At 38.2% G+C, this 27,503-nt stretch overlaps 3 protein-coding genes across 4 annotated transcripts; 2 read left to right on the forward strand and 1 right to left on the reverse strand.

Moving 5' to 3' along the window:
* The first annotated feature begins 11,487 nt into the window (after positions 1-11,487).
* Positions 11,488-16,059, forward strand: fgf8b (fibroblast growth factor 8b). Of its 2 annotated transcripts, none has more exons than XM_014010190.1 (5): positions 11,488-12,103; positions 12,198-12,234; positions 12,716-12,914; positions 15,139-15,245; positions 15,500-16,059. In XM_014010190.1, the coding sequence occupies exons 1-5, from the start codon at positions 12,045-12,047 to the stop codon at positions 15,797-15,799; spliced, it is 702 nt and encodes a 233-aa protein (XP_013865644.1). In that variant the 5' UTR covers positions 11,488-12,044; the 3' UTR covers positions 15,800-16,059. The 2 variants fall into 2 exon arrangements, with proteins under 2 accessions (XP_013865644.1, XP_013865645.1); XM_014010191.1 differs by having other exon boundaries at positions 11,489-12,103; positions 12,734-12,914.
* Positions 16,060-19,165: 3,106 nt separating this feature from the next.
* Positions 19,166-21,497, reverse strand: dpcd (deleted in primary ciliary dyskinesia homolog (mouse); the record flags this gene model as incomplete). The annotated part of the gene is given in 6 exon segments (XM_014010192.1): positions 19,166-19,464; positions 19,831-19,933; positions 20,051-20,184; positions 20,271-20,392; positions 20,488-20,568; positions 21,418-21,497. Coding segments are annotated over 6 exon segments (625 nt in total), but the record flags the coding sequence as incomplete, so codon positions are not given.
* Positions 21,498-21,688: 191 nt separating this feature from the next.
* poll (polymerase (DNA directed), lambda) lies at positions 21,689-26,767 on the forward strand. Its single transcript, XM_014010193.1, has 9 exons — positions 21,689-21,733; positions 22,290-22,430; positions 22,570-22,867; positions 23,036-23,126; positions 23,240-23,596; positions 23,704-23,877; positions 24,267-24,395; positions 25,621-25,789; positions 25,873-26,767. The coding sequence occupies exons 2-9, from the start codon at positions 22,316-22,318 to the stop codon at positions 26,244-26,246; spliced, it is 1,707 nt and encodes a 568-aa protein (XP_013865647.1). The 5' UTR covers positions 21,689-21,733; positions 22,290-22,315; the 3' UTR covers positions 26,247-26,767.
* Positions 26,768-27,503: the final 736 nt, after the last annotated feature.

The raw sequence follows: 27,503 nt of genomic DNA on the forward strand, positions 1-27,503 counted from the left end.
CACTTGTGAAAAATGAAAAGTCATCATGAAAAATGTAATGACTCATTTTTACTCAGTACTTTTATGTTTAATAATTAAGTACATTATATGTCAAGAATTTACTTTTGATACTTAAGTACAAAATAATCAAATACTTTAAGACTTTTACTCAAGTAATATTCTTAGAGCAGACTTTAACTTTCACCAAAGCAATTTTATGATAAGATTCTTGTACTTTTACTCAAGTATCACTTTGTGGTACTTTATATAATACTGTAGGTTAGGGCAAGCTAAATAAAAGCTAGGCTGAATTAAAATAAAAAAACTGGAAAAATAGGACTTAGGATAAGATAAGCTGGCTAAGGTAAAAAAGGTAAAACTGAAAAAACCTAGATAAGCTAAAAATAATTAAAATCAGTTGTGCTTAAATAAGATGTAATATGGTAATATGTGATTAAAATTAGGCTAAGCTAAGAAAGATGAAATAAATGAGGCTAAACAGGTCAAGGTAAGCTAATRTAAACTATGATAAAGCTATGCTGAAGTCATAAGACAAATGTAAAAGCTAAGCTAAAATGAGCTATAACAAACAACAAGAAAGCTAAGGTTAGGCTTAAATAATCTCAGCTTAACTAAAGTTAGGCTAAGAGGTGATAGCTTCATCAAAATAAAACTGAATGCACAATTTTTATTCCTTTTTTTTCCATGTTTGAGATGGGTTTTTTTCAAACTTTTGAGTGGAAATGTGTAGATTCATCTGTTGTTTTGTGAGAAAACTGTGATTTCAAAATGCTCCATTTGTTCTCATCTTCTGGGACTTTTCCAGAGTTTCACAGGAGACTAAGGGTTAAGCTGGGAGTAGACAGATAGGAGCTGAAAGGAGCCCATGAATCCTGAGGTCTCTGCAGGCCCAGCATGGTAAAATAATTAAGCTTACCTTTGAAGAGGACTAAACAAACACAACAGCACTCAACACCAGTCATGTTCTCTCTCTTGACTTTCTTCTTCTCTGCCTTTAAGCGCTCTTCCCTTTTCTCTGCTTTCTCACTCTGCTCGCTGCCATACCGAGCCCCTCGCGTTGCCCAGTCGCCCTCCCACCCACATTTTTCATTCTTTCATCTTCCTCTGCGTTTTGAGGTCCCGCTCTCTCTGAGCTAACTCTCCCGGGAAGAAAGAGCAGAGAAACTGGAGAAGAAAAGGAGTACCAGGTAGTACACAGATCAGTTTTTACATCTTCCAAAGTTGGCTTCAAACTGTGGGGGGAGAGCGGTGCTGCTGGAATACTTAAAAAATAATCCATAAGTGTTATGATACCATTAAAGCCCCCGCTGTTAAGTGGCTTTTAAAGCACTTAGCAGTTTGGGAATCAGAGGGTTTGATGTGAAGCTCAGGATTACAGGTTCTGTTAAAGTTGTTGTAATTGGCCAGATAAAATAATAAAAATGTTCTGTTTTGGTTTTGATTCATTTCACACGACTTTCACACAGTTTCTAGAAGTTACTTTAAGTTTCATTAAAAAAAATCACCACTAATCTAAATACATTAATTGAAATACAATAAGTATCAGGATGACCTTTTATTAGTTTTTATATTCAGCTGCAGTAAAATAATCAGTTTGTGTTGAAAAAAACAGTAAAAATAAATAGAAGTGAAAAGAATATCAACATCAGTGAGTGTTAAAATTTAAACCCTTATTCATTTTAAGCGTCATCCATTCACATTAATAAAGATTTATGAAGGGTTTCTTCATTTTCCTGCTGCCATGTTGTTGTTTTTAGGAACCAGCGTCTGCACACTAATATAATAGTCCCATCTACACACTCATCCATCCACTCCCTTTACCTGCTTCTTCTGTTCCTGGTCTGGATTCTGGTGCCCAGGTCCAGCATTGTGCAAGAAAAATAAAAAGGCGGGGTACACTCAATGGTCGCAAACAAAACAAACAACTGCTCTCAGGATAATTTAAAGTCACCAGTTAACCTGACATGCATGAACTAACCCAATAATCTGATAGACTTAGTTTGAATGAGGACCAGAATTGCAACATTTGTTTATATTTTGAGCTGGTGTGGTTCACTTTCACGCTGCTCTGCAGCCTGCAGTATGGTCGCTTGGCAGCTGACTGGACAACGCGCCAACATGTTCGTCGTTCGTTTTCGCACAAGCCTTTCATAGCTCCTGAGAAAAAACATGCAGAGCTCCTCCTGCTGCAGCATGTATCGTTCACTGCATGGGGTTTCTTCCCACAGTGCATAAAAAAAAGTCAGAGACTCGTCACCCGGACGCTGTTTATCCACAAACTGGTCCTGGATTAAGCTCCAAAGTTTTTATCAGATTCCACCGTGCAGTTTTTGGTCGTTTGACTATCCTTACAAACCGCTGCTTCCTGGTACAACAGTCGGCTTCTGGAGACAAGTCATTTTTMTGTTTGCTTTTTTTAACCGAGTGGTTGAAGCAAAATGCAGCGTCTGAGTGCTTTCAGCACAAACAAACACTCCCACAAACTTCTGACCAATCACACAATAAAGTTCTTATGTGTTCTTATGTGGAGGGGGGTAAAAAGTTCGACCTGCGGGGCACGAAGGTCCTGAAATGTCGACAATGCGAACAGAAAGAYGCAATTTCCGTCATGAAATTGTGACAGTTCGGCCCGATTTTGGCAGTTCGGATGCAGCATGCTGGAGCCTTCAGTCAAACAAACCAAACCCTGCGAACAACCTGTTCACCTCCTCACCTGTGGGGGCGCTGCAACAAGAACCAGTGAAGGAAACGACACAAAAACCTCTGAAGAAGACACTGAGCGCAACTTCCTTCTTTACAAAATGTACATAAAACTGGAGTGACCTCAGGTTTTAGCAGTTGTAGGATTTCCCCTTTTGTTTTTTGGCAAATGTGCCAAACAAATAGTCTGAAACAATGGGCTCAGTGTGAGAGGAAGATAAGGCAGAACCATGGAGAACGTTGTTTTTCACACAAGGCATCTGAGATGACTCAGGTGCCGTGCACTGATAGGAATGAATCCAACTTCATAGCCTTGATGTCCACCTTATATAGACGTCCAGCAAGTTATTCACATGATATGAGTAATTTTATTACTGTTATTACTTGCTTGGCATTCACATATGCATTCAAACTGCACCAGAGTTCACTTCAACTAAACCCAGACCTTGGTTTGTTGGTTGAGCAGAGTTTTCTTTTTTGGTCCACGACAGAGTTCGATTACACGTTCACCCTTCCTCAAACAAACTGGAATTTCCAGGCAAACAAACTAGACTTTAAGTAAAGCAGACTAAACAGGGCTGGTGTGAACACACTCTTGGTAACATCAGAGTTTAAACGTTATTTCTCCAAACTGCAGTGTTTCAACGAGCTATCTACAACAGGTAAGATATTAATTGTTAATAACCTTTCCATAAAACATCACTTCAAGAGATCTGAACTGTCCCTTTATCTGTGTAATTTATAACAAATGTGGGTTGAAGTTTGTAAATCTCCCTTTTAAACTGAGCTGATTTTAAAGAAATAAATGAAACTGCCACACCCGTGTAAGAAAACTGTTAACTTTTGACCAAAAGAACGAAAGAAATGAGAAGAAAGAGGGAAAAATAGAGAGAAGGAGAAAGAGAGCAAAAGGTACACGTAAGGAGGTATGATTCCCAGAGGACCTTTGAATTTCCTTTCATTCTTCTCTGCCTTTTTTCATGGTCCTCTCACTCCCAGCTCTGCACAGCTGTTTCAGGGCCAGGGGCTTCTTTCTCCAGAGCCCCAGATGAAACGAGCCGCCCTGAGCAGTCCTACAGGTAGGTCTGTTAAAGCCATTTCTCTGGCTGTCCACTGCCCGGTGCATGAGAACAACAAGAAAAAGGAAAGAGCAGAAAGTTAGGAGTGGAGGAAGAAGATGTCTTCAACAAGAGTGAGAAGGAAAAGAATATGAAAGCAGGGTTTAAGAGAAAAGTAGAAAAATAAGAGAACATAAAGATATAAGGTGTAAAATATGTGTGAGTTTGTGTGTGTGTATGTGTGTGTGGAAGGGGTACCTGACCTCAGCCACCCCGGACCTCTTCCACCAACCCCCTGATACGAACGATGTCTGCTTTTATTGACTTTGTTAAGCCATTTTCAATGCTACTTCCTATGTGTTTACAAGACAGTAAATCACGCTCCGTTCCAAGTGGGGGGGCTTCGGGGTGAAATACAGCAGARCTGTCCAAGATGCCTGGAAGTGCGTCCGCTCTGACCGAGCCAACGTCAGCTCTGCAGCTTTCTGCTTTACTGCTCGCACTCATTCCTCGCATTTCCACACAGGTGTTGATGCAGATGCAAAAGTCTTTTTTTATTCTAAACTCTTGGAAGATTATTTCTGAAACACTTAAAGCTTGCGGCCAAAGCTGCAAAAATAGTTTTCCCATGCTCAACAACTGGTAAAAACTTCATCAGGCAGCTTTATTTAACATCGCTGGGAACAAAGTCATTAAGCAAACACATTTGGGTTATGGCAAAACTGTGTCCCCTTAATCACTTCTACACACTGAGGTCATTCCTAGACAGTCGTTCCGTCCAGTTAAAAAGTCGTTTGAACAGGAATAAGTACTTCACATGCAGTTTGAAGGCTGGATTTTCCAATTTTTCTCACTGCAACATTTTTCTCAGGCTTCCACATAATGACACCACCACACACACAACCACACACACACACATTTAGTAGGCCATCTGAGTGAGACTGAACTTTTGCAGGTGACGTTAAATACACCCCTCACATCCAAAAAACCCTCATCTTTAGTGTCGCAGCAAAACAATTCCTGCTCCTTTTTGAAAAGGGGTTTCGTATGGAGGACCGAAACTGACATAATTAGAAATAAAAGCAGAAATACATAAAACCAATAAATAAATAAGGTAAAGTAAAAACAGGAGACAGAGAAATGTAAAACCAACACATGGAACTAAAAACACTTATTCAAAAAATAAATAACAATTAAATATAATAATTTAAGACACAGAAACGCATTTTTAAGTAAAAGGAAAAACAAAAAATATATATCATTAAAAACAGTAAAAAGTGAATTATGTGCTAAAATATATAATTTATTGGAACTAAGCTGGAAAAATAAATATTAAAGTCAGTTAAATTATGAACAAGAGGTAAAGTTCTCCTTTTATAATTTAATTTATGCTGTTTATGTGTATTTGTTTATTTTTGGTCCATTTATGTATTTCTGCTTTTATTTGTAATTATGTCAGATTTGATCCTCCATAGTTTTGGAGATGGTTTAAAAAGTCAATTGGGAGAAAATACAACAAAATGTTAATTTATGAGGTAGTACACATTTATGAGGTAGTACGCCATACTTTTGACTTTGCTCGAGCAATATTGTTTTGAAGTATAGCTACTATTACTTGAGTAAAATTTTGGAATACTCTACTCACCGTGTAATTCCAATTAAGAACAAACATGTTTTAACCAGAAATGCACCAGAGACACACCTACAGTTTAAATTGAAGATAAACCTCCTGTTTCTGTATAAATATAAACCCACATTACCCTCTGTGAGATTAAGTTTCATAAGTTTTATGAGTATTTTTTTTCTGCTTGAATTTGTTATTTTGTTATTTATTTGTATTAATTTTCTTCATTTTGGTCCAGGATTTACACATAACTTTCTATTTTYGTCTGATGACATCATTTCAAGTATCAAATTATATCTTATCACCACTACACAGTACTCAGGTCGCCTTTTTACAAAATACTTTTCACTCTTGCTTGAGTAATTTCTTGGATGAGTACTTTTTACTTTTACTTCAGTAAAAAAATGTTGAAGAAAAGCTTGAGTAACGTTTGAGTACTCTACCAACCTCTCATCACAGGAAACCAAATTATTTGTGGCTTAGCTTCATTGCCTGATGGGCAATTTCTTTTTGAATAAATATGTTGCAGACAGTTGTAAATGCAAAAAGAAAAAGAAAAAAGAAACCATGAACAACATTCTTTCAGGGGATGCTCCTTTGATTCTTACATATGTTTTATTGTCTCGTGTATCAGACTTAACTATAAGAAACATTGATAAAGATAAAATGATTGCAGGCAWGATAGTGTAGAGAATAATGTCCTAAAAAGCTTGAACTATACAATTATGATAAATGTCAGATTATTATATTATAATATTTTAGCACACGTCTCCTGTTAATAAACCAACGAAAGTTAACTAATCTGATGGAAACTTATAGGAAAGGAGAAAGACTTCCAACAATCTGTTAATTCTAACTCTTCCTGTAAAATTTAACAAAGTGTTTGAATCATCAGAGCAGAGCAGTGATCCTTCATGTCAGCCAGCACCAGGAACAAATTGTAACTTTGGCTGATGCTGCGGCTGTGAGCCAGCGCTCCTCCCGGGCCAGCCGAAGGTAAATTGCCGGGGAGGTGATGTGGTTCCAAACACATCATGTGGTCCAGGTTGTTGCAACAAAGCAGCAGTGCATAATTACAACAGGTGGTTGAAGAGTTTTTCTTCTAAAAAGCCACTGAGGTTTGGGCACAGAGTGATGCTCGCAGATGAGACTGAGTGAGTTACGACATCACACGTTTCCTCTCCACTCAAACACACTCAGACAGACTTAATGTCTTTATATTTTATCCTCATCTTTCTGCCTCTTCATTGCTCCTGGCAGGTGGAAGAGGGTGGATTTTTATACCTTTGCAGTAACGAGGAGAATAATACCTCTCCTTTGGGTCTTTTCAGACATTTAGTCGCTCTTCTTCTAATAAAACCCAATGTGCAGCTTTGTCTCAAGCAGTTTCTTTTTTCAGTTTTAAATGGTGCTATATCGCTGATTCAGCATTCACCCTGTTGGATTCCTGCCTTTTTTTTCTGAATCTATTTTGCAGTCTAACTACTTCTGCATACCTTGAGCTATTTTAGCCATTTCTTAATGTCAGATCATTCAGGAGATGAGTGCTGGGATTTTGGGGTTTTGTAACTTTTATGCTTTTTAAAAAATAACTGCAGTTACAAATCATTACACCATAGAAATACTGAGAAATCTTGTTTTCTTAAAAATCTGCTTCAGCATATTGCACCATTTTTGGTTTCTTATGCTGCTTTTAGCTATAGGATACTGTGTTGTTTGTTTTAGCCTTTAATGTGCCTTTTTATGCTTTTAGTTTTTAGTTAGTGTTTTGTTACTTTTAACTTTTAACTAGCATTAGCAAATCTTTTGCTAACCTTTTGCTATATTTTAGCTACTGTTTTAGTCTTTGCTTAGCTTTTTGCAATGTTTAGCTTTAGCTACTGTTCCATTAATTATTTCCAACCTTTTGCTACTTCTAGTAGTGGCATTTGTTGGCCTTCTTTTAACTAGTTTTCTGTTACTTTTAGCTTTTATCTTTTGCAGCTTTTAACATTGGGATAACATTCTGCTACTTCTAGCAAACCTTTTCTTACGTTATCAAGCAAATTTTTCCTTTAAGCTTTTAGCTAGCCTTTTGCTACTTTTAGCTGTTTGGTGTGCCTAGTGTTTTGCTACTTCTCAGTTTTAGCATTTTGCTTCTTTATATTCTTCTGTTTTTCAGCATCAGCAACTCAGTTTCAGTTTTTTCAGCTGTCATTCAGCGCTCAGGGTTCAAACTGTATTTTTTACAGAAAATGCACTTCCTCTGATTGTTTCTGACTTTTTGATACGGACAGTTTCTGTTGACAGATTTTGATCCAAATGAGAAAAACAAGAAAGGGAAAATGACAGAAGAGGAACGAAGTGAAGACCTGGGACAAACCTTGGAGCGGCTTCAGCTGTCTTCAGAACGGTTGGAAAGCTGCTCACAGGAGAAGCTCAGGAGCGAGGCAGCTGACAGGTCGGTATGTAACAACGCAGAATAAAAAACGACATCTTTTGATCAAGTTTCAGGAGGAACCTTTCATGTTCGCTCCGTGGAGATTTTAGCCAAACTTTGCTGACAGGGCCCCACTGACTGAACGTCATTTCTGTTTGCAGAGACTTTTTTTTTCTAATGGTGAGTGTCTGTTGTTGACTGCTGCAGAGTGGAGGAAATGCATGGAGCAAAAAATTCAGCTTTAAACTGACATGTTCCTGTCTGTGCAGCTTAATCAACTAAAACTCAGTGAAGTTTAGCAGAATGTTGATAAGACACACAAAGATTCATCTAAAAGAAAAAAAATGATAAAGTTTACAAATGCTTCTCATAAATCTGTTGCTAACAGACAAACATGGCTTACTCAATAGTTAATGCCAACATTTAAAGCAAAGTGTAGCACTTAAAATATGTTTTCTGAATGACTCTCAGCTACCACCACACCAAACTTTAGCTCAACATCAATACAAATAACTCACTTACACCTGTTTATTTTGAATTGGCCCCTACAGTGAAAATAGTATCCTCATTTCCCCTGCTGCAGCGGGCGATAATAATCATCCATGTGGATTTAATATTACGATGTTTAATTGTTGCTCGGCGTGGCTCAGGGTATAAAAGTGCTGAACTGTTCCATGTGTTAAAATGACTTGTTGCAGGGTCCCGCTGGAGCTAATAAGGCGGTTCGTTTTCACCCTGTAAGTCCCCTGAATTGGCTGAAATGACTGATTTACARCTGACACGCTGAACAAACTCACATAATTATATATGAACTGGATGGGAGTTTTATACGGCTGCTCTGAGTGAAGGGTGGAACAAGTTCGAGTTTGGGCCCACGTTTATAAAATCTCACAGGTAAGAGCCCAGAAATCTGTTCTGGCTCGTTGCAAAATACTCAGATCTGCCTTGGGTTGGTAAACTTGAAGTGTTAAAAGTTTAATTCAGATTAAAAGTCTTGGTGTGAAAGCATAGATGCTAAAGCCAAAGAATAACCATTTAACTCACAGTGTCAAAYGCAGATCTATATTTAATATGAGGCATTGTTGGTTACCTTTGGTYATCTTTGTCTTCCAGAAGAAGGCGCACCTGGACCAGTCCTGGACCAGTTCTTCTGTGTCTGTCTGTGTCTCTGTCCTGTCCCTCAACCAGCCAGTCGAGGCAGATGGCTGCCTGTCCTGAGCCTGGTTCTGCTGGAGGTTTCTTCCTGATTAGCAGGGAGTTTTTCCTCTCCACCGTTTTCTCAGGATGGGAGACTGTGATGAAGTGATTCAACACAATCTGCTGGTTTCTTCTTTACATTGTTCTTTTTATGTACACTGCCCTGAGACAACGTATCTTGTGACTTGGCGCTATATAAATAAACTTGAACTTTATGTTACAGTGTGAGTTCAGTCAGTCATTTCTGCATGGGTATAATTTTTGGGGTGGGGAGGCATGACCCCCACAATAATTTGATCCAGTCAATATAAGCCCCCCAATAAAACTACATCATTTGATCTGTACACAGCTGCACAGCATCGGGTAAATTTGCTAAATTAAGAAATTTAAGTATATGTAGCATAATACATCCTAAACATGCAAAATATTTGTTACTGTTGGAATAAATGAGGAATAAAAGTAAACCTTTTCTTAATTGTTGAACTGGTGGGAACACAAAAGGTGCAAAGGGACAGGAAAGTTAAGTAAATCACAGTAAAAGCATTACAATTCATTTTAATCCCAAAATATCCTGAATCATTGTATAACAGTCAGTAAATGAATCAATAAATAAATAAATAAATAAATAAATAAATAAATAAATAAATAAATAAATAAATAAATAAAGAGGGAGTAGAAACCCCTCCCTCCCCAACAGAGGATTTTGGTGCCACTCAGAAACATCACCTGTTAACACGTRCACTGACATATTTACTGCTGATGATGATTCTCCTTGTTGTTGTTAAATGTTTTCCATTTTACAAAATGTCTGGATGAAMATAAAAACAGATTGAAGTTTTTTTAAGCTGTCAAGCAGCTTTCAGTCTACTCATCACCTGCCACAAAAAGACAAAGGTGATATTGATTTTGACAGTGTCTGTGTGCATCTTTGTTTGTATAATTAGCAAAACCCCTGGATAAATTTTAATGACGCTTTCAGAAAGTGATCACTGGACAGAATCATTCCTGCTCAAAATGGCCACTGCAGCTCAGTAACTATACTTAATTAAATACTCTATTATTTTACAGATATTGAGCTAAAATTGCTTGTGTGTGTGCGTTTGTTCTGAGTCACCCTCCATTGTAAAATATACAGGAAAGTTTCAGAGCACAGAGCTCACATGAACTGGATCCAACTTAATGCATRTAAAGTCAGTGTTTGGTAGATTATTTCTTTGTTGTAACATTACATCTTGGCAATAAATTTTATAGCAGGCACCTGATTGGCACCTGTGGAGACCAGAAGCTTTAAACAAGTAGCAACAGTAAAATAAGCTGTTTGGCAGAGAAGATCACAAATATTTCATGTGTGCAACCCACATACTCAGCTTCACTGCTAACCCCACATGATGCATGCATGATCCTTACACATGTGGCACCATTTAAAGGGGGTATTAGGCTTTCCAACAATATAAGATTTATTGTCAAGAATCATTGTTATAGAAATAATCTACCAAACACAATTATCCTTAGCCTACTTTTTGTGGAGTTTATAGACAGAAATGCACCAGTTTTGTTTACATCAGCAGAGTTTTCTAGGTTCAGATTTAGAGCTTGTTGCAGGTTAAACACATTTCTAAAGGAATCCCTGCATCTTTACAGTCACAAAATAATTATGAGACATTGGAACCGTGCTGTGAAGCAATCCAAACACGATTTTTTTGTTCTGAGTCCAAACCGAGACAGAGAAGAGTTACTGTTTGTGAGCGAGAAAGTGAAAAAAGACTTTAGATGTTTTGTRAAAAGCACAATGTCACGTGGATTGCTTTCACATGCAGGATGAAAAAAAAAAAGAACATGGGGTCTGTCCTGAGAGGCCCTCCTCAAGCAGCCTCCAACCTGCAGGCAGGGAATAACTTCATGTAACTGTAGATTTTCTTCTTAAGTACCTGCCAGGGAGTGTTTCCATGCAGACCTTCTGCTGACAGAAAACAAAGAGTTCTGGGATTCTGTGTGACTAAAGAGACACGACTACATAAATGAGATTAATGCAGGCTGTTATCCAACCCGTCTATAACAAACACATAGCTTTATATTCATGACAGAGTGTGGATTAAATGTAATATTATACCACACTGTGTGTTTACAGGGACTCACTGAAAACTATTAAATCAATTTTATTCTGAACCATGTCAAACCATGCCATTTAATACAGTATAGTTTTTCATATATTCAGTTGYGAATTGCGGGTCTGCTTTCATTGTAAACAAACACATGTGAGATGGGATCCAGACACTAATGCTGCTAAATAATTTTTTATTTTAAATCCGCATAATCCATCACTATAAGAAAAAAAATTGTSAATTTGCTTGTCTTTTTGCGGGTCTGCGTCACTTTGCAGTGCGTGTCTTTAATTCCCCGCACCGTGGAGCTGAATTTATGGATTTACAGACAGGTACTTGCAGGGCTGAGCGTCCTAACGAGGATTGAGTTTCATCTTGGCTCCGGCCCGGACGCTCCGCCCGCTCTCGCCGAGGATATTGACTTTCCCGCAAGTTAAAGTATTTAAATGTGGAGGGAGACAGATGCTGTGCGCGCACCGGAGGCAACCGCAAGAAACACGCGTGTGGGCGGAAGGTTGAGGCTGGGATTTTATCTGCACGTATAGAAAGAGAGAAAGAGGGGGGAGAAACAGCTGCAGCATCAGTGTTTGAGCTTCTTCCTCTTTTTTTTAAAGCGGAGTTTGTCAGATTCCATCTGTGTCACCGAATGATGCGTAAAGCTCCGCGCGTAAAGATCCCCAACCCGTCAGCGCGAGTCATCGGGGATTTATTTCCTCTTTATTTTGACACAAAGAGGATGTGATGGTTTAGTGACAGCGAAGAACTTCAAACTTGGATCCACCTTGTCAAATCTGCCCAACTTTCCGTTAATTCTGCCAAAGTGGAGAGCAGACGGGATCTCTTTCTATGCGTAATACAAGGGGGTCTAAAACTGAACTAAAATCCCCACATTGGAGAACTTTAACATTTCTGAGAGCTTTCGGCACAGRACAATTCGAGTCTTCATGAAGCAATATTTGAACTACTACAAGATGAGGCTGAGAGCATCGAGGTTAGGTTATCTGTAAGTAAGAATAAAAACTATTTATTTGTCCGAAGTGTGATTTTATGGCAACACCTTGGACTCATTCATCGTTTTCTTGTTTTTTTTCCTGCAGGTTCCTTCAGTTCACGGCGCTTTGCTTTTACGCACAGGTAACCCTCCGTTTTTACTCACACACGTCCACGTTGTGTAAAAAGTTTCAAATCATTTGTGTCAAATATAAAGAGGGGCACTTTGCTTAACGGCTCGCGGCCCTCCAACAGGCTGCCATAACAATGAAAACATTTTATGATGGGGAGCTCTGGCGATTGGCAACAATTCAAACATCTTGGAAAAATGTTAAGCTGCAGCATAAAGGTGATTGTTAAAACACATGTGGCCGGAGGAGGACGGCTGAAATGAGGTGGAGAGGAGGGGAGGAAAAAAAAGAAAAAGAAAAAAGAAGAAGTCATGAAAAAGGTGAAAGATCACCGCTGGTAAAAACAACCCATCTGAGTGAAATGTCATCTCCGAGGGTCATTGAACGCATCTTCAAAAAAACAAACCAAAAAAGTAATAAATCAAAAAAAAAATCCATTTGATTGACAGATTGTTTTCAAAAAGCACTAAAATAAAAATAAATGTGACTCTTAGGTGTTTGCTGTCCGACAGAACTCGGCGCAGTCTCCTCCGAACTTTAAGCAGCATGTGACCGAGCAGAGCCGGCTGTCGGACCGGATGAGCCGCAGGCTGACCCGAACCTACCAGCTGTACAGCCGAACCAGCGGGAAACACGTCCAGGTTCTGGCCAACAAGAGGATCAACGCCAACGGGGACGACGGGGCCGTGCACGGTAGGGAGCAGTTTAAATTCAATTAATTAAGCAATTATCGCGAGATTGTGTCCTGTAATTATCAAGTAAAGTGTTGACATAAAATCATTTATAATAACATAGTCAGGCAAAGATCTTTAATTCTCATTAAAGGGCTCAAATTTAGCACCAACACCTAATGTCACATAATGTTAAACTTTAACTWTTAAGTTTAACTCTGCTTGCTAACAAAATATCTCATGAACCACTGGATGGTTTTTAATTAAGTTTTGGAGTCAAAGTTCAAAATGGCAGCCAAAGCCATCTGATTTTACAAAACACAAAATGAGTAAAAAATGTTTTACAGATTTAAAGTTCAAATTTGGTGTGGTGGTAGCTGAGGCTGATCCCCAACACGTGCTGTGAGCACCACATTTTTATTTTATTTTTATTTTTTTTTAGGAAAAATTCCTCAAGAGCCACTGGTCAAGTTTTAATGAAACTCTTATACATACTGATTAAATTCTGAAGTCAATCTAATTCAGCACGGCGACCACAACTAATCTACATTTGCCAACATGAAAACAACTCTAACAGAACAAATTACAGCTAAGTAGTATAGCTGAGATTAAACACACTGGAGATGTGTGTCTGAGATTAAAACTCTGTTATGAAAGGCAGCGAGCGATATGCAGTCCTGGAAGGAATCCTAGGCCTCATGAAATGTGGATTCTTATTTCAGAGGTCTCATAAAATGTGAAAACATTTTAGTGGAATTAGTTTAAACTCACTGCTGAGTGGTGTTGAAAAGGCAAAATAAATGTTGAAGGTTTTTTTTCCCCTTTTGCCAGCTCATCGTTTGAGCCAAGAGCAACGGTTGTAGGAGCTGTGAACATTGTTTCAGCCTCACAGAGGATTTATTTCTTCAGGAAGTCGATGGTTTAACTCCTCCACACCAAACAGCAGCATCTTTCCGTCTCTGCACCACCTGCCTCCTGAACCCGTTTCTGCTGCTTTACRACTGGAGTTGTGACTCAGTTAATGAGGAGCGGTGAAGTCAGCAGCTTCACCTCTCCTGAGCATGTTTTTTTTCCTCTTTAAACCTCTGGACTCACAGAGCGAGTTTGCACACATCTGAAGTGGGTGTCGCTCTTGCAATCGGCCCAACTCCGACAGTTGCACTGCGCGACACGACCACGACGTCCTCCCTSTTCATCCCGTCTGAGCTGCACCTCTGCACGCCATTTAACACACATTCATCAGCCCCCCCGTGCAAAATCCCTATCATTTGATGCTATTTTAAACAGCCTCAAAGCTGGGTTCAAAGGGTTAGGAGAGAATTGTGTTTTAAACRACTGATGATTATTTATGGTTGATTAAAATCCAATTAATGATTCATTACAGAAGTAGACTGATTAATCAGACAACAATGGCCACTTTTACATAATCAGCCATAACTGTGCAAATGCAATTAATTCTAAGAGACTAAAGATGCAGCAGCTGCTACAACCAKCTCACAGAGCACACATTTTAGTTTCTTTGAGCAAGATTGTTTTTCAGATATTAGCTCTTTTATTTACAGTTCACAGGGTGGTTTAAGAAGAGCTGATGCACTTTTGTTTCAACARAGACAAATTATAAATAATACTGATCAGGAGCTCCTCAAAGTTTATTGTAACTTCAGAAGTCTGAAACTGTCAACATCTCATGACTCAAACTTTGCAGTTTTAATCAATCATTGCTGCACAGACCACAAGTTGGTCTCACATTTTTTTCTAATTTAATTAAAATAGAGTCTAGTCTTTCAATAACGAAGAACTTTTAAAGGGTTGTAACAACAAGAGAGAAAAGTTAAAGAAATAGAATATCAGCAAAACAAAATGCAGTATTATAATATTAAAATCAATGTTACAACATTAAAAATAAAATAAAATGACCTCAAATTTAGAACCTGCGGGATTGAATTCATGAAGAGRTTTTGCAGCAGACCTCATGATGAAGCAACCCGGCTTCAGTCTTCAAACAGGAATGTTTACAAACCGTCATGGTTTAGTAAAACTAACGCTGACTGAAAAGCTGTGAAAGAAAATCTGCATCAAACTAAACAGAAATCCACCATCATTATTGTGTTAAATAAAAAAATACAGGTTGCAAAATAAAAAGGATCAGAGCTGATGTTGTGTAGAACTCTGGTTGATTTTTTTGTTCTGCCAGTCTCAGATTATCATCTTTTTATTAAGTGTTTTAGTTTTGTTTTGTTTTGCAGCTAAACTGGAAGTGGAGACGGATACTTTTGGGAGTCGTGTTCGAATTAAAGGAGTGAAGACAGGATATTACATATGTATGAACAAGAGGGGGAAGCTGATTGGGAAGGTAAGGCATCCGCAGCTCAATAAAACTGTTGTTTTAGCAGGTTTGCAGCTTTTAGCAGCTGAAGTTTGTTTCCTGCAGATTGTCTTTAATCTTACATTCAATAAAGAGCCGCATAAATCTGTTTCACCTGATGACGAACCTGTTTTTCATCAGTTCATCATTAGTTATGACTTTGTATATGAATAGTTAATGGGTTTGTCGCCCTWATTTCCAAGTGCTGCCAAGATTTTATTACCGTTTTCTTTTCTTCCCAGCGAAAAGGACGAGGCAAAGACTGCATCTTCACAGAAATCGTCCTGGAAAACAACTACACGGCGCTCCAGAACGCCAAGTACGAGGGCTGGTTCATGGCCTTCACGCGTAAAGGCCGCCCGAGGAAGGCGTCGAAAAGCAAGCAGCACCAGAGGGAGGCCCACTTCATGAAGCGCTTACCGAGGGGCCACTTACTGAGCGAGAGGAGGCCGTTTGATGCCCTTCCTCTGCCCGTCCCCGTGCAGCCTTTCAGCAAGCGGACTAAACACTCCCACCACCATCAGCACTCAGGGGGACGCTGAGGGACCGCAAACCGCTGAGGGGGAACGGCAGACGACCCAGCGCTGAAGAACCCACTTCAGGAGAAAAACACGAGCTTCGGGAGGGAAATTTASCAGAACACTCAAGTGCCCGTACACTTTTTGCCTCATTTGTGGATTTATTCTGTAATCTTATATGTAAACTATCTAATCTGTTAGTTATTTTCTACTGAGCCCGCGAGGGGACATGGGGGATTTTTTTTTCTTTTTACGTTCCCATGCAAAACTATTGCGTTACCTCGCAATACCTTTTGCATTCCCTCGCAAAAGTCGTTAAACACTGTTGTGCCTGCCGGTTTATTAAAAAACTCACATGTTCACCATTAGCGAGTTAGCCTACTGCTTTAATTCAGCTTCAGAATGAATATATCACACAGCCACGCATGGACGTATGTCATTTGCTGATATTTTAACACAGTACAGACACGCAACATCAATGTCAATTTCACGAACTTGTGGAGACACATCCTGTTTTGGTAACCGGATATTTCAAAATAAAAGTCTGATTTAATTCAGTTCATAGACAAAACAAACTTTTGCGTGGGAACTCAAAACTATATTGCGAGGTAGCGCAAAAGTATTGCGAGGGAACGCAAAGGTATTGCGAGGGAACGCAAAAGTATTGCGAGGGAACGCAAAAGAAAAAAAAATCCCCATGTCCCCTCGCAGGCTCTGTAATTTTCAGACCGTAGGAAGGTTTTTGTTGTTGTTCTTATTAAATCAGGGCGTTTTAAGTCTGAAAAGCTCAACAGTCGTTTCACTTATGGTTAGACGTTAGCCAGCTCAGCAACAAAGAATGTTTAAACAAAAAAGAGAAATAATGAAGCTAGATGTGGCAGCTATCTGTGGTTACAGCATCTGAGTGTCAGTTCACGTGCTAACCTGTTTGTTTTTCTACATATATGAATATATTTTTACTGTAAAAATGTAAATTGCATCAAACGATGGGAGTATTTATTGTAGAGTGTATATTAAAATCACTAAACAATTCGATTTTCTCCTGCTTGGCTGCTTCGACTGCAAAGTCGCAAAGTTGGTCGCTCCGAGAAATGTGTCGTTTTCTTTTTCTTTTTGTTTCTTCGTCTTCCTCGAGCTGAAGACCCAGATAACTGAGGGCCAATATCTGTGACAGGCTCCTGAATTCAATGTGCTCAGCAAGTGAGACTCGGGCCTGAATGGGCCGAGCTATGCGTTAAAAGCGATGAGGTCAGCCCACCATTTTGGCCCAAACAAAGGTTACCACCATGTAGTTGCATTTCTCACGATCGCACACCGTAACCCTCTGATCAAATGGGCCCTTTGTGGGACCCCATATAAAAGGGCATGTTATACAATAGTGGGTTCGAATAATAACACGAGGAGGGGTCAGTTATCAAAAAGAAGCCAGTCACACAGGGAGGGGTGGGGGGTGCCAGCATCAGGGCCTGTGTGGCAAACTGTGGCATCAAGTGAAAGAGGGGGGAGCGGCTGGGAGGAGGCACTCTGGGATGAATGGGAGGCAGAAAAGAAACTCTTCCCAGAAGCAGCTGAGCATGACCAGCAGAGGCCAAACRACAGGGAGACTCCTCCGCTCTCACCAAACATGAGCTGGATGGCCAATTTGTTGCTGCTTTCACCCTTAAAACTGTGAATTATGACAAAAAAACATGATCCCAAAAATGCTTGATTTATTGAAAACACTTTCCAAAATGAATTGTTGAAGTTTTTAGACATTTAAAATCAACACAGCTGCTCCAAAAGCCAGAAAACATCCATGGTCAAATAAAGTGGATGCATTTTTGTCACTTACAGAAAAAAAAAAATGTATCAAGTGAGTCCCTCAAAAGAATTTTCAAAACAACAATGCTGACTGGTTTGAAATGTTTTCTCTCCATCTGGAAGAAGACGAGGAACAATGGTGAGAGGGACGTGTGGTTTCTGTCCCTGCTTTCTGCACTTGCTCTCTGGGTTTGGACAAGCGGGACAAAAATGCAAGGAATCACACGGATGAGACGATCTATTTTTAAATGTCATTGTCCCGTTTGAACAGCAGCACTCTCAGCTTTAATCCTCTGCTAACAGGACAGTCCTTCTTTTAATTAAAGCTGATCAGGAACAGACTGCTGTTACTGTCTGAATGCTGACTCAGCGTTTTGCCTGTTTTCAGTTTCTTCTGAGCAATCAAACAACTTCTACACACTCTGTGCTTTTTAAACCATTCATTTATCAAAACATGCAGCTCAGAATGGAATATTGTGCTTTGTCTTGATTTTTTGTAAATTTCATACTTTTCACAATACGAGACTTTATTTTAAATATTTCCTATAGATTAACACAGAAATCCCAGTTCTTTCAAACCAATATTATTTTTAAAGTTACTTTAGCACATTTATTCAATTTTTGTCTCTTCGTGCTGCTTTTACACAGTTTTGTTCATTTTAAATTTTAAGTAAAGTTTTCATTACACTAGCTATGATTTATCCAATTTTAGCTTTTATTTAAAGTTTAGCAAATTTCTGGTTTTGGCTACTTGTGTAAATTTTAGCTTTTATTTACAGTTTTGTTTATTTTTGATTTTAGCTAAGATGTTGCTAATATTTTTTTAGCTAACGTTTTGTAAATTTTAGCCTTTATTTACTGTTTTGCTAATTTTAGTATTAGGCTACGGTTTTGCTCATTTTAATTTAGCTGCAGTTTTGTTAATTTTAGATTTTTGCTACAATTGCTAATTAGTGCATTTCATTGTTCTGCTTAATTTAGCTTGTTTTATCTTTAACATTTCAGCTCTTTGAAGAATTTTCAACGCAGCATTCACTCTGTATTTTGACAAAAAAAGGCTATTTCTCTGACTTTTTAATAGTTAAACAAACCTGAGATGTAAAATGTTAAACCAGATCATAAATTCTAAGCAAACTAAAACAAAAAATTGACATATTTAAATGCGTTTCTAAAACCGCATCTTGGATTTTGGAATATGTGATGTTTCAGGATATTTAAGTCAGATGTTAATAGGGGAAAAAAAGCAGCTTCAGTGATGCTTTCAGGGTGGCCAGCAGCAGCAGGAGGAACATGAGGGGATTCATTTACCACAAATGAGACGTGTTTGTAACTGTGACCTCGGAACGAACAAGGATRGAGCTTTGTGTCGTTTGAGTGTTTTACAAGGACATCAGTGAAAAGAGAGCGGTGGGTTAGGTGACCCTCCTAGTGCCCCACCACCACCAGGGAAATAAAAAAGCACCTTCAAATAAAAACTACTAATAAAATAATATAAAGGAATTTGTCAGATAATTGGTAAAATTGGACTTTTAAAATAAGTTTTTCTTACCTGTTAAAAAAACAAAAAAACAAATTCTACAAACTCATGAATAAAAAAGTATTGTTTCTTATTTTATTTAGATCTACAGGCATTAAGAACTGCAGAGAAATATTCACCACAATAAAAGCATCAAACCAGAGACAAGGCACTGTGAGTTTTTCTGTCTATGGAAAACTAAACAAAAGCTTCCAAGTGACTGAAAAATGATGCTGAGTCTCCAAATCTTGTTGTTCTCAGTCAGAACTCACTGAGTTTTACAGTCAACGTCTCCTTCGTCTGTCCCCTTCAGCTCCTTCAGCTCCTTCAGCAGCTCCTGCTCCAGCCTCAAGATCTCTGTGGGTTTTTTGTACTGAACAAACCAGAAGAAAAGAAATCAGCCATTTTTGTGCTTCATCTCTCAGTGTGTTCATAGCAATAATTAAAAAGTTAATAAACAGGAAAAAACAGTCATTTAAATGTAAAAGAAAAAGTAGAATAAAAGAAAATCTGTAAAACTTTGCACTTATAATTTACATAAAGGGCTTCGTGATGATATGGATGGTGGGTTTAAGTAGGTTTGGAGCCTAAAAGTCTTTATTTATATGATTTTGTAATGATTTCCTTATACAAATGTGGCTGTGTTTGCTGYTGCGTTCATGCTTACAGATTAGAACACAGCTCAAAACCAACAGCAGCTCTTAAATAAGAAAAAAAAATAGATTCTTCACAGACTTACGCTGACAATCAGGGTGTTGTTGGAGTGTGTGAAGCTGAGAGCGGAGCCATCGAGCGGCAGCTGGCTTCGATCCAGGTCAGGRATACAAAACTTCTTATAATATCTGAGAGAACATGAAAAGAAAGTCACACAGATGGAGCTCGCAGACAAATACAATGTGAACAGCGCCATCTTTAGGAAATACATAAGGACTGCATGCAACAAGTGCACACAAGTTTACTTTTTATTTGAGGTTTTTATGATGATGCATCTGTCAGACGGAACCGCTGAAACACTGAAGACTTCTTTAGGGTACGGAAGGTTATGGATTCTCCACTGAAAGCTGCTTTTTGTGTCTTTACGCATGAAAATAGGCTGCAGAGACAGAACAAAACACACATTTATTACTAAAGATGCAATGAATCAAATGTCAAAATTAAAAGAAGACTGAATAAACTCACATTGGATGAGCTCTCTTTAATCTCATCCGAGTCCAACGATGCAGTAAAGTTGAGCGGCTCCCCGACTTCTACCTCCCAAGAGCTCTGACCTCCAAGTGTGCTTTTATGCCGCCACTTTCTTACTGTAACACACACACAATGGGTTAAAAGTCACAAATGTATAAAGCTAATTTGTAAGAAACTTATTTCCTTCAAAAACTGGGAAMTGGATGCTCACCAATGAGTTCATCTGTTTTCATATCATACTCTTCAGCCATTTCTTTGCCATCTGTAAAGAGGTAATGGATCTTCCGTTTTCCTGGAGGTGAGATTTGTAAACATGTTACGAAAAAAAAAAAGAAAAAGAAAAGCTAAAGCAGTTAAATGTCAAATATTACTGGTTTTGTTCAATTGGAAAAAAAACCCCAGGTAAACAAGTAAAAGCTGCTGTCTGTAGTGAATGAGTATTGTATGTAAAAGTCTGTTTAACCTAAAAACACTTATCTACATAGATGCAAAATAAAGATTTTTAAGGAGTAAATTGTACAACACAGTATACTGCACTCTTGTGGTCAAATGTGAGAAAAGAAAATCTTGAATTTGCCAAGAAAATAAAATAAAATAAAATAAAATAAAATAAAATAAAATAAAACCATCATATTTGTCACTGCTGTACAAATAAGTACTAACATTAAACCACTTAATAACAATATATTAAATGCAATAAAAACTTACAAAACAAAACACTGGAAGTTAATAGGATGTATTTATTTATCTTTCTGTCAAATGATACTAATGGGGATGTGGACATAACAGCACTTTCTGTTTATCTAATGCAACAAAATGGAAGACTGTCACCTGTTCTGATCTTTAAATTATAATAATTATTAATACAAAACGAAATAATTATAACTGGATACATTAAAGACTGCAATATCACTGAAAAACCTACAGCACTTTGTTCAATGCTAATCGCATTGTACAGTTTTAGTATAACTCATGACATGATGCCAGCACGCCTGCTGTCTCTCCATGATGCTCATGTTGTTGTTAGCATGTAAGTTAACACTTGGCTTCAAAGACAAAGTAGGACGGTAATTGCCAATTAAAATTATACCTCGTTATGAAATATGACTTATTCCATATTTAATCATGTTGTTTTACGTACCGTCATGTATTAGCGCTGTTTTCTTTGATAATTTCAGGACATCTATCCATTTTTGCACAGCCATGTTTCCTTCAAAGTTGGACTTCCGGATTCAGCAAGTTACCATAGCAACTTATATTAATGCTAACACTAAAACGTGATTTAAAACATTTTAGACTGGTCTAAATATAGTAATATAAAAAAATTTTATTTTAATATGTATATTTAACAATTTGTATTACATAATACGATCAAAATCTGAACGGAAATGTTTGACCCGGAAGTGAAAGATTTTGTATTTCCTGTTTGGCTCCTGCATGGCTCAATGTAAACAAAGGTAAGTGCAGAGCTTTAAAGTTTAAAGTCTCAAAGTTTCAATTATATTTTATAATATTATAATAAACATAAACTTGGTCTAAATATTGTAAAACCTTTAAAAAAATGACACATTTTAAACAAAGATTATTCGATGTTTTCTACGTGAACTTGAGCTTAGTTAGCTACACTTTGATTAGCATTTATGTTAGCTCACTTATATATATTAATTTAAACAGATCACCTCACCATGTTTTTATGATTTCGTAACATAAATTCAAAGCTCAATCTGGTCTCATTTTATTACATATTAACCAGTATACAGTAAACATCAAGGTGATGGTGCAAAACTTGACAGTCATGATGTTTATTATTACCATCGTGGAAACAGATTTAACTAATGCAACTAAGAAAAATACCACAGTGSATTGTGTAGAGTTGCAAACTGAAAATTGTGATGTTACAACCAATAAAATTAAGAAAAATTGGCTGTTTTAGTAAAGGTTTGCAGGAACAAAGCAAAGATCAAAGAACTTGACTACTAATTTAGACTAYTGCATGCCTCTTTTATGTCACAGGACTTTGGCTCCTCACTTCAAACGATATGGAGTCTCATCATGGGATCATGAAAGCTTTTCCCAAAGTTAAAAGAGCTAGAGTCCTACAGGGAAAAGATGCACCCCCAGTGAAGAAGAAACCTGAGAAGCAAGAAGTCACAGGTTATTATTTTGTTTGTGTGTGTGCATTTATTAAAGCTAGAGAAACAAATTCAATAACAATTGATAGAAAAGGAACAACCCTCCAAAAATTTATGAAACATTTTTGTTTATCATATTTTTTTTTCTGTCTAAACTRCAGGGGATATTTTTAAAGGGACCACAGTGTACGTTCTACCTGCTGGAATTGGAAATGCCAGATGCCAGATCTTTCACAGACAAATCGAGCAGAATGGAGGGAAGATTGAGAGTTCACTGTCTCCCAACGTCACTCATGTTGTTGTGGATGACAGCATGGATGGGGACAGGGCTCTGCGCTTACTGAAAGTCGATTCTTTTCCCTCTGGAGTCCATCTGATGAAATGCACATGGTTGAGCTTGTGCATTAGTGAGAAGAAACTGCTGGATGTAGACCGCTACAGCCTTCTTTTACCYGAAAGGTTTGCTATCTAATCATCTTTTATAGTGCTTGGAATTTATTACACAACTTTTCTTCTGCATTGTACACTAAAACTGAGAAAAGAAACACGAGTGAAAGCTTGGCACATACATACCTACTTATAATTACACATAGGTGATTATTAATTTAGATTTTTTTTTCTATCAAGGAATTCAGAAACGAAGCTTGAAAAAGAAGAAAACAAATCTGATAATCTCAGTGCCACAGAGTCAGAGAGTCATCAAACCAAGCAAGACACGGTGGGTTTCCACGTCACAGCTTTTTTAATATGCTGCTGTCAAAAAACTAAAACTAACCTGAACTTATGGAAGCAGTCTGCGTTTGATCATCTCTGCATTTTTGTATTACGTAGCTTTCCCAGACAGTCCCAGAAAGCAAAGAAGAGGTGCACGCCAAAGAGGACGGTGTCACTCAAGGTGACCTGGAAGCTCTCATCACTGGTCAGCGCCCTAAAGAGGAGACCCCCAGCTCCAGCTCGAACCCCGGTCTGGATGCTGCTGCTGCTGCCGCCGAGAAACCAGTTTCAGGGAAGTGGGTCTGCGCCCAGTCTTCTCAGTCCAAAAGTAACAACTTCAACAAGCACATCACCGACAAGCTTGAAGTGCTGGCCAAGGCTTACACGAATCAGAGGGACAAGTGGAGGGCACTGGGTTACTCCAAGGCTGTCAACGCTCTGAAGAGCTACCACAAACCTGTCACATCATATCAGGTTACCAGACTTTCTGTAGAAACTTTGTAGTCCAGCTCAAGTATCTTAGTAAAATGTGTTTTTTTTTTGTCTTTTTTTAATAACTTTTTTGCCCAAACTGTTATTAGGAAGCATGTCAGATCCCAGGAATAGGAAAAAGAATGGCTGACAAAATTGAAGAGATTATGGAGAGCGGCCACTTGCGGAAGCTGGATTACATCGGAGAGGCTGTGCCCGTTCTGGAACTTTTCAGCAACATCTGGGGAGCAGGAGCTACAACTGCACAGCTCTGGTACCAACAGGTGAAAAAACACATGCGTGTTATATCTCAAGGCATGTGAGATACTAGAAACTCAACAAAACCTTGAACCATAATCTGAAATAAAACCAGCCAGAATAATAAACTCATGCTGACATTTTCTTAGTTTCACCGTAGTACAGATCATGTATGTGTCAAAAAAAATTGTTTAAAATCTTTTAAATATTCTTTGCTGTACATGTTTTTTCTCCTTCACCACAGATTACTGACAAATCGTTTTCTGGAAAAAAAAAATTAGTGAAACTCTGATTTTTTTTAAAGGTTATGTTTTATGAGAAAAACAAATATTTTAACAGTATACCACAGAGATGAGCACACACAATAATATATATTCTTGAAAACCTTTTTATGAATGAGTGTTTTGTGTTGCAGGGATTTCGCACTCTGGAGGACATCCGCACAAAAGCCAACCTGAACAACACTCAGAAAATAGGACTGAAGCACTACGACGACTTTCTCGACCGAATGCCCAGAGAAGAGGCGGCAGCTATAGAGAAAGTGGTAATGAATCTTCATTTTTCACACCGCGAGCCCATATTATTCGGTGATAATTGAAATAGCTTTGCCTMTTTCATCACTTCATTATGTTTTACCACTTTTATCTAGAGTTGAGATGAGKCTTCCTCAAACCGTTAATAATTTGGTAAATTGAAGCCCCGATAGGAAAGACTTTTAATGAAAAAAACAGACTGTTCACACTGAGTGAGGCATCCCAGAGAGGAAAAATAAATCTTGGAACTTGCTGCATTTGAAGTTAGCCAAAAACCTGTTCCTTTTACATCTGAGGCATGTTAGTTGTTTCCATATCGTATCACTTGGATTCAGTTTTTCCTCCAGAACTGTCAGATAGATTGCAGATGATCTAGATGACAAAAACATGTGCTCTGCCTCAGTATGTCAGAATAATATGTTTTGAAAGATTACCTCCTAGTACAGGGTTCTGCAACCTGATGCTCTGGGGCCACATGTGGCTCTTTGGTCCCTCTGCACTGGCTCTTTGAAAATGTGACCAAACATAACGGAATTTTTTTGTTTGTTTTTTATACTCAGAACAGAAATAAGCTGTATGCAAATATTTGATGAATACTACAAATACAAAAAGTAAAACCTGTTGTTTAGCTAATGCCAGCCAAATAATCCAACTTCTTTCCATGATCTTTCTCTCAAATCAATCAGGGTTATCTTTAAACAGCTTTAAGACTACATAATAATGAAAATTTAAAAATAAAATGTCTGAATATTTCAGTTGTACTAGTTTTTATCAAATTCAGTATAAACTATATATAGTATTTTTCTTGTCCATGAATGTTTTTCTTTTGTCCTGAAGTGTAAAATATAAATAAATAATAACATTCACAAAATATATATGTTTTTTGTTTTATAATGTCACCTCCACTGGCCGTAAAGGTTCACAAAAGGGCCTTGAAAAGGCCCATGGACCACCAGTTGATAATCACAGTTGTAGCTTATTTTGTGGCTCTGGACACATTTTATTAGCGAGCCGAGGAGCAGAAATGGCTCTTTTGATTGCAAAGGTTGCAGACCCCTGACCTAGTATGTGGCTGGGAAATGTTAAAAATAAATGTTTCCTAGTCGAGGGAACATAAGGAAGAGAATGATCAAGATGAAAATGATTTTTAAGAACATAAGCTGCAACTGAATAAACTACAATATTCTTTGGCCAATCAGAGTGTTTTRAATCAGGACTGGTTTTCATTCTGCGCAGGTGAGGGATGCTGCACAAGCTGTAGACGCAGGTCTTGTAGCGATGGCATGTGGCTCCTACCGCCGTGGAAAGGCTACATGTGGAGATGTTGATGTGCTCATCTCTCATCCTGATGGCAAGTCCCACAAAGGAGTTTTCAGCAAAGTGTTACAGCTCCTCCACGACAGTGGTAAGCTCTGCTTTTTTTCCCCCTTAAGTGCAATATATTTAGATTTCTTTTATAAAAGCTGTTAAAACCTTTTTGTTTTCAAGGGTTTTTAACAGATGATCTGGCGAGCCACGACGAGAAGGAGAAGGAGAAGGGAGAGCAGAAGAAATACATGGGTGTGTGCCGTTTGCCTGGACCCGGCCACCGCCATCGCAGGCTGGACATCATCGTGGTGCCTTACAATGAGTTCGCCTGTGCGCTCATGTATTTCACCGGCTCGGCGCACTTCAACCGGTCAATGAGAGCCCTGGCTAAGACGAAAGGCATGAGCCTCTCAGAGCACTCGYTGAACAAAGACGTGGTACGGCAGGGGAGCTTGAAAGTTTACGGAGGCACTCCACTTCCTACGCCGACAGAGAAGGATGTTTTTAGTCTTTTAGGCATACCCTACAGGCAGCCTCATGAAAGAGACTGGTGATGATTTCCCATTCACAAGGACTTTAGAGATTTTAAAAACTAAAAAGAATAATCATGTCCTAAACAAATCATGAAAATTCAAATATCCTCAAATGTAAATTTTAATGAAAAATCWTATCTCTAAATATCATTTAAGGGCCATGCTTGATTTGTCTGAATATTCAACACGTTAAAAAGCCAGGGTTACTCAAATAAAACTAGGCCTTTTTGAACCAGATTCTGAGGAGGCTCCATAATGTATTCACCTATAAACTTTGTTCTACATCCTCAGTGCTTTATAGGGAAAAAACATAATTTAGTTTTAGAAGCCCATTTAAACTAAAACACTACAACGACTTTTATAATGTCTTTAGAAGATCTTTAACTGTGGAAGTCTTAATTATGTAAGACAATGAACAGGAAGGTATCTACTAAAAAAAGTTAAGTAGCCTTTTACTGTAAAGACATAAATTTAGCAAGGTGCATGAACTACGTACATTTTAAATATGAAAATAATAATAAAATTACTCATTTGTGCCTTTCTTTTCTTGTGTTGTTTTCAGAATTTTAGTTTTTTATTTATTTATTTTTACTTGTTTGGAGTTCAGTTTCCTCTATTAACTCACCAGTAGGCTAGTCATGCACAAATAAATTGGGACCAAGCTTTACTTTTCCAGGCAAGGTTTTCTGATGCAATAGTTATTTACTCATTCAACTGGAAATAGTTGGAATGTCCCCTCGAGCATCTGAGTATCWTGCTCCCAAGTGATGAAATGAGAGGTGGATTGACAGATTTGGGCTTCATCCTCTGTGATCAGGGTATTGCTTTGGTCCGTCATAGTGAAGAAAGAGTTTAATTGAAAGCCAAAGCTCTTGATTTACTGGTCGTTCTAGCTTCCAACCCACACCTGGGGTCATGAGATACCGGATGTATCATGCCCGAAAGAACGAGATTCTGGATAAAAGTAGCCAAAAAAAAAAAAAAAAGCTGCTACAAAAAGATGGCCAGGAGGAGTAACTTAAAGTAGACCCACTGTTTCTTCATATCAAAWGTAGTCAGTTCGGGTGCTTTGTGCATCTGATTAGGATGGTACAAGACACYTTTCCTCACTGGTGTGGGAACACCTTGGGGCCCCCAGGAGGAGCTAGCACTCCTGGACCTGTTGCCTCTACAACCTAATAAGCAGTAAAATATGGAGATTTTACAAAAATAAATGCATAAAATATGAATAACAAGATTCTTTAAAAAGGTTTATTAGCCATGTTTTTGCACTTCAAG

The sequence above is a fragment of the Austrofundulus limnaeus genome, unplaced genomic scaffold, assembly GCF_001266775.1.
Source record: "Austrofundulus limnaeus strain Quisiro unplaced genomic scaffold, Austrofundulus_limnaeus-1.0 Scaffold66, whole genome shotgun sequence".
In the NCBI taxonomy this organism is placed as follows: domain Eukaryota; kingdom Metazoa; phylum Chordata; class Actinopteri; order Cyprinodontiformes; family Rivulidae; genus Austrofundulus; species Austrofundulus limnaeus.

Bases quoted from the DNA above. Each gene is read 5' to 3' on its own strand.
- fgf8b (XM_014010190.1), top strand. From the start codon at position 12,045: ATGAAGCAATATTTGAACTACTACAAGATGAGGCTGAGAGCATCGAGG. The intron at 12,104-12,197 runs GTAAGTAAGAAT...TTTTTCCTGCAG, and splicing joins GCATCGAGGTTAGGTTATCT to GTTCCTTCAGTTCACGGCGC. The intron at 12,915-15,138 runs GTAGGGAGCAGT...TTTGTTTTGCAG, and splicing joins GGACGACGGGGCCGTGCACG to CTAAACTGGAAGTGGAGACG.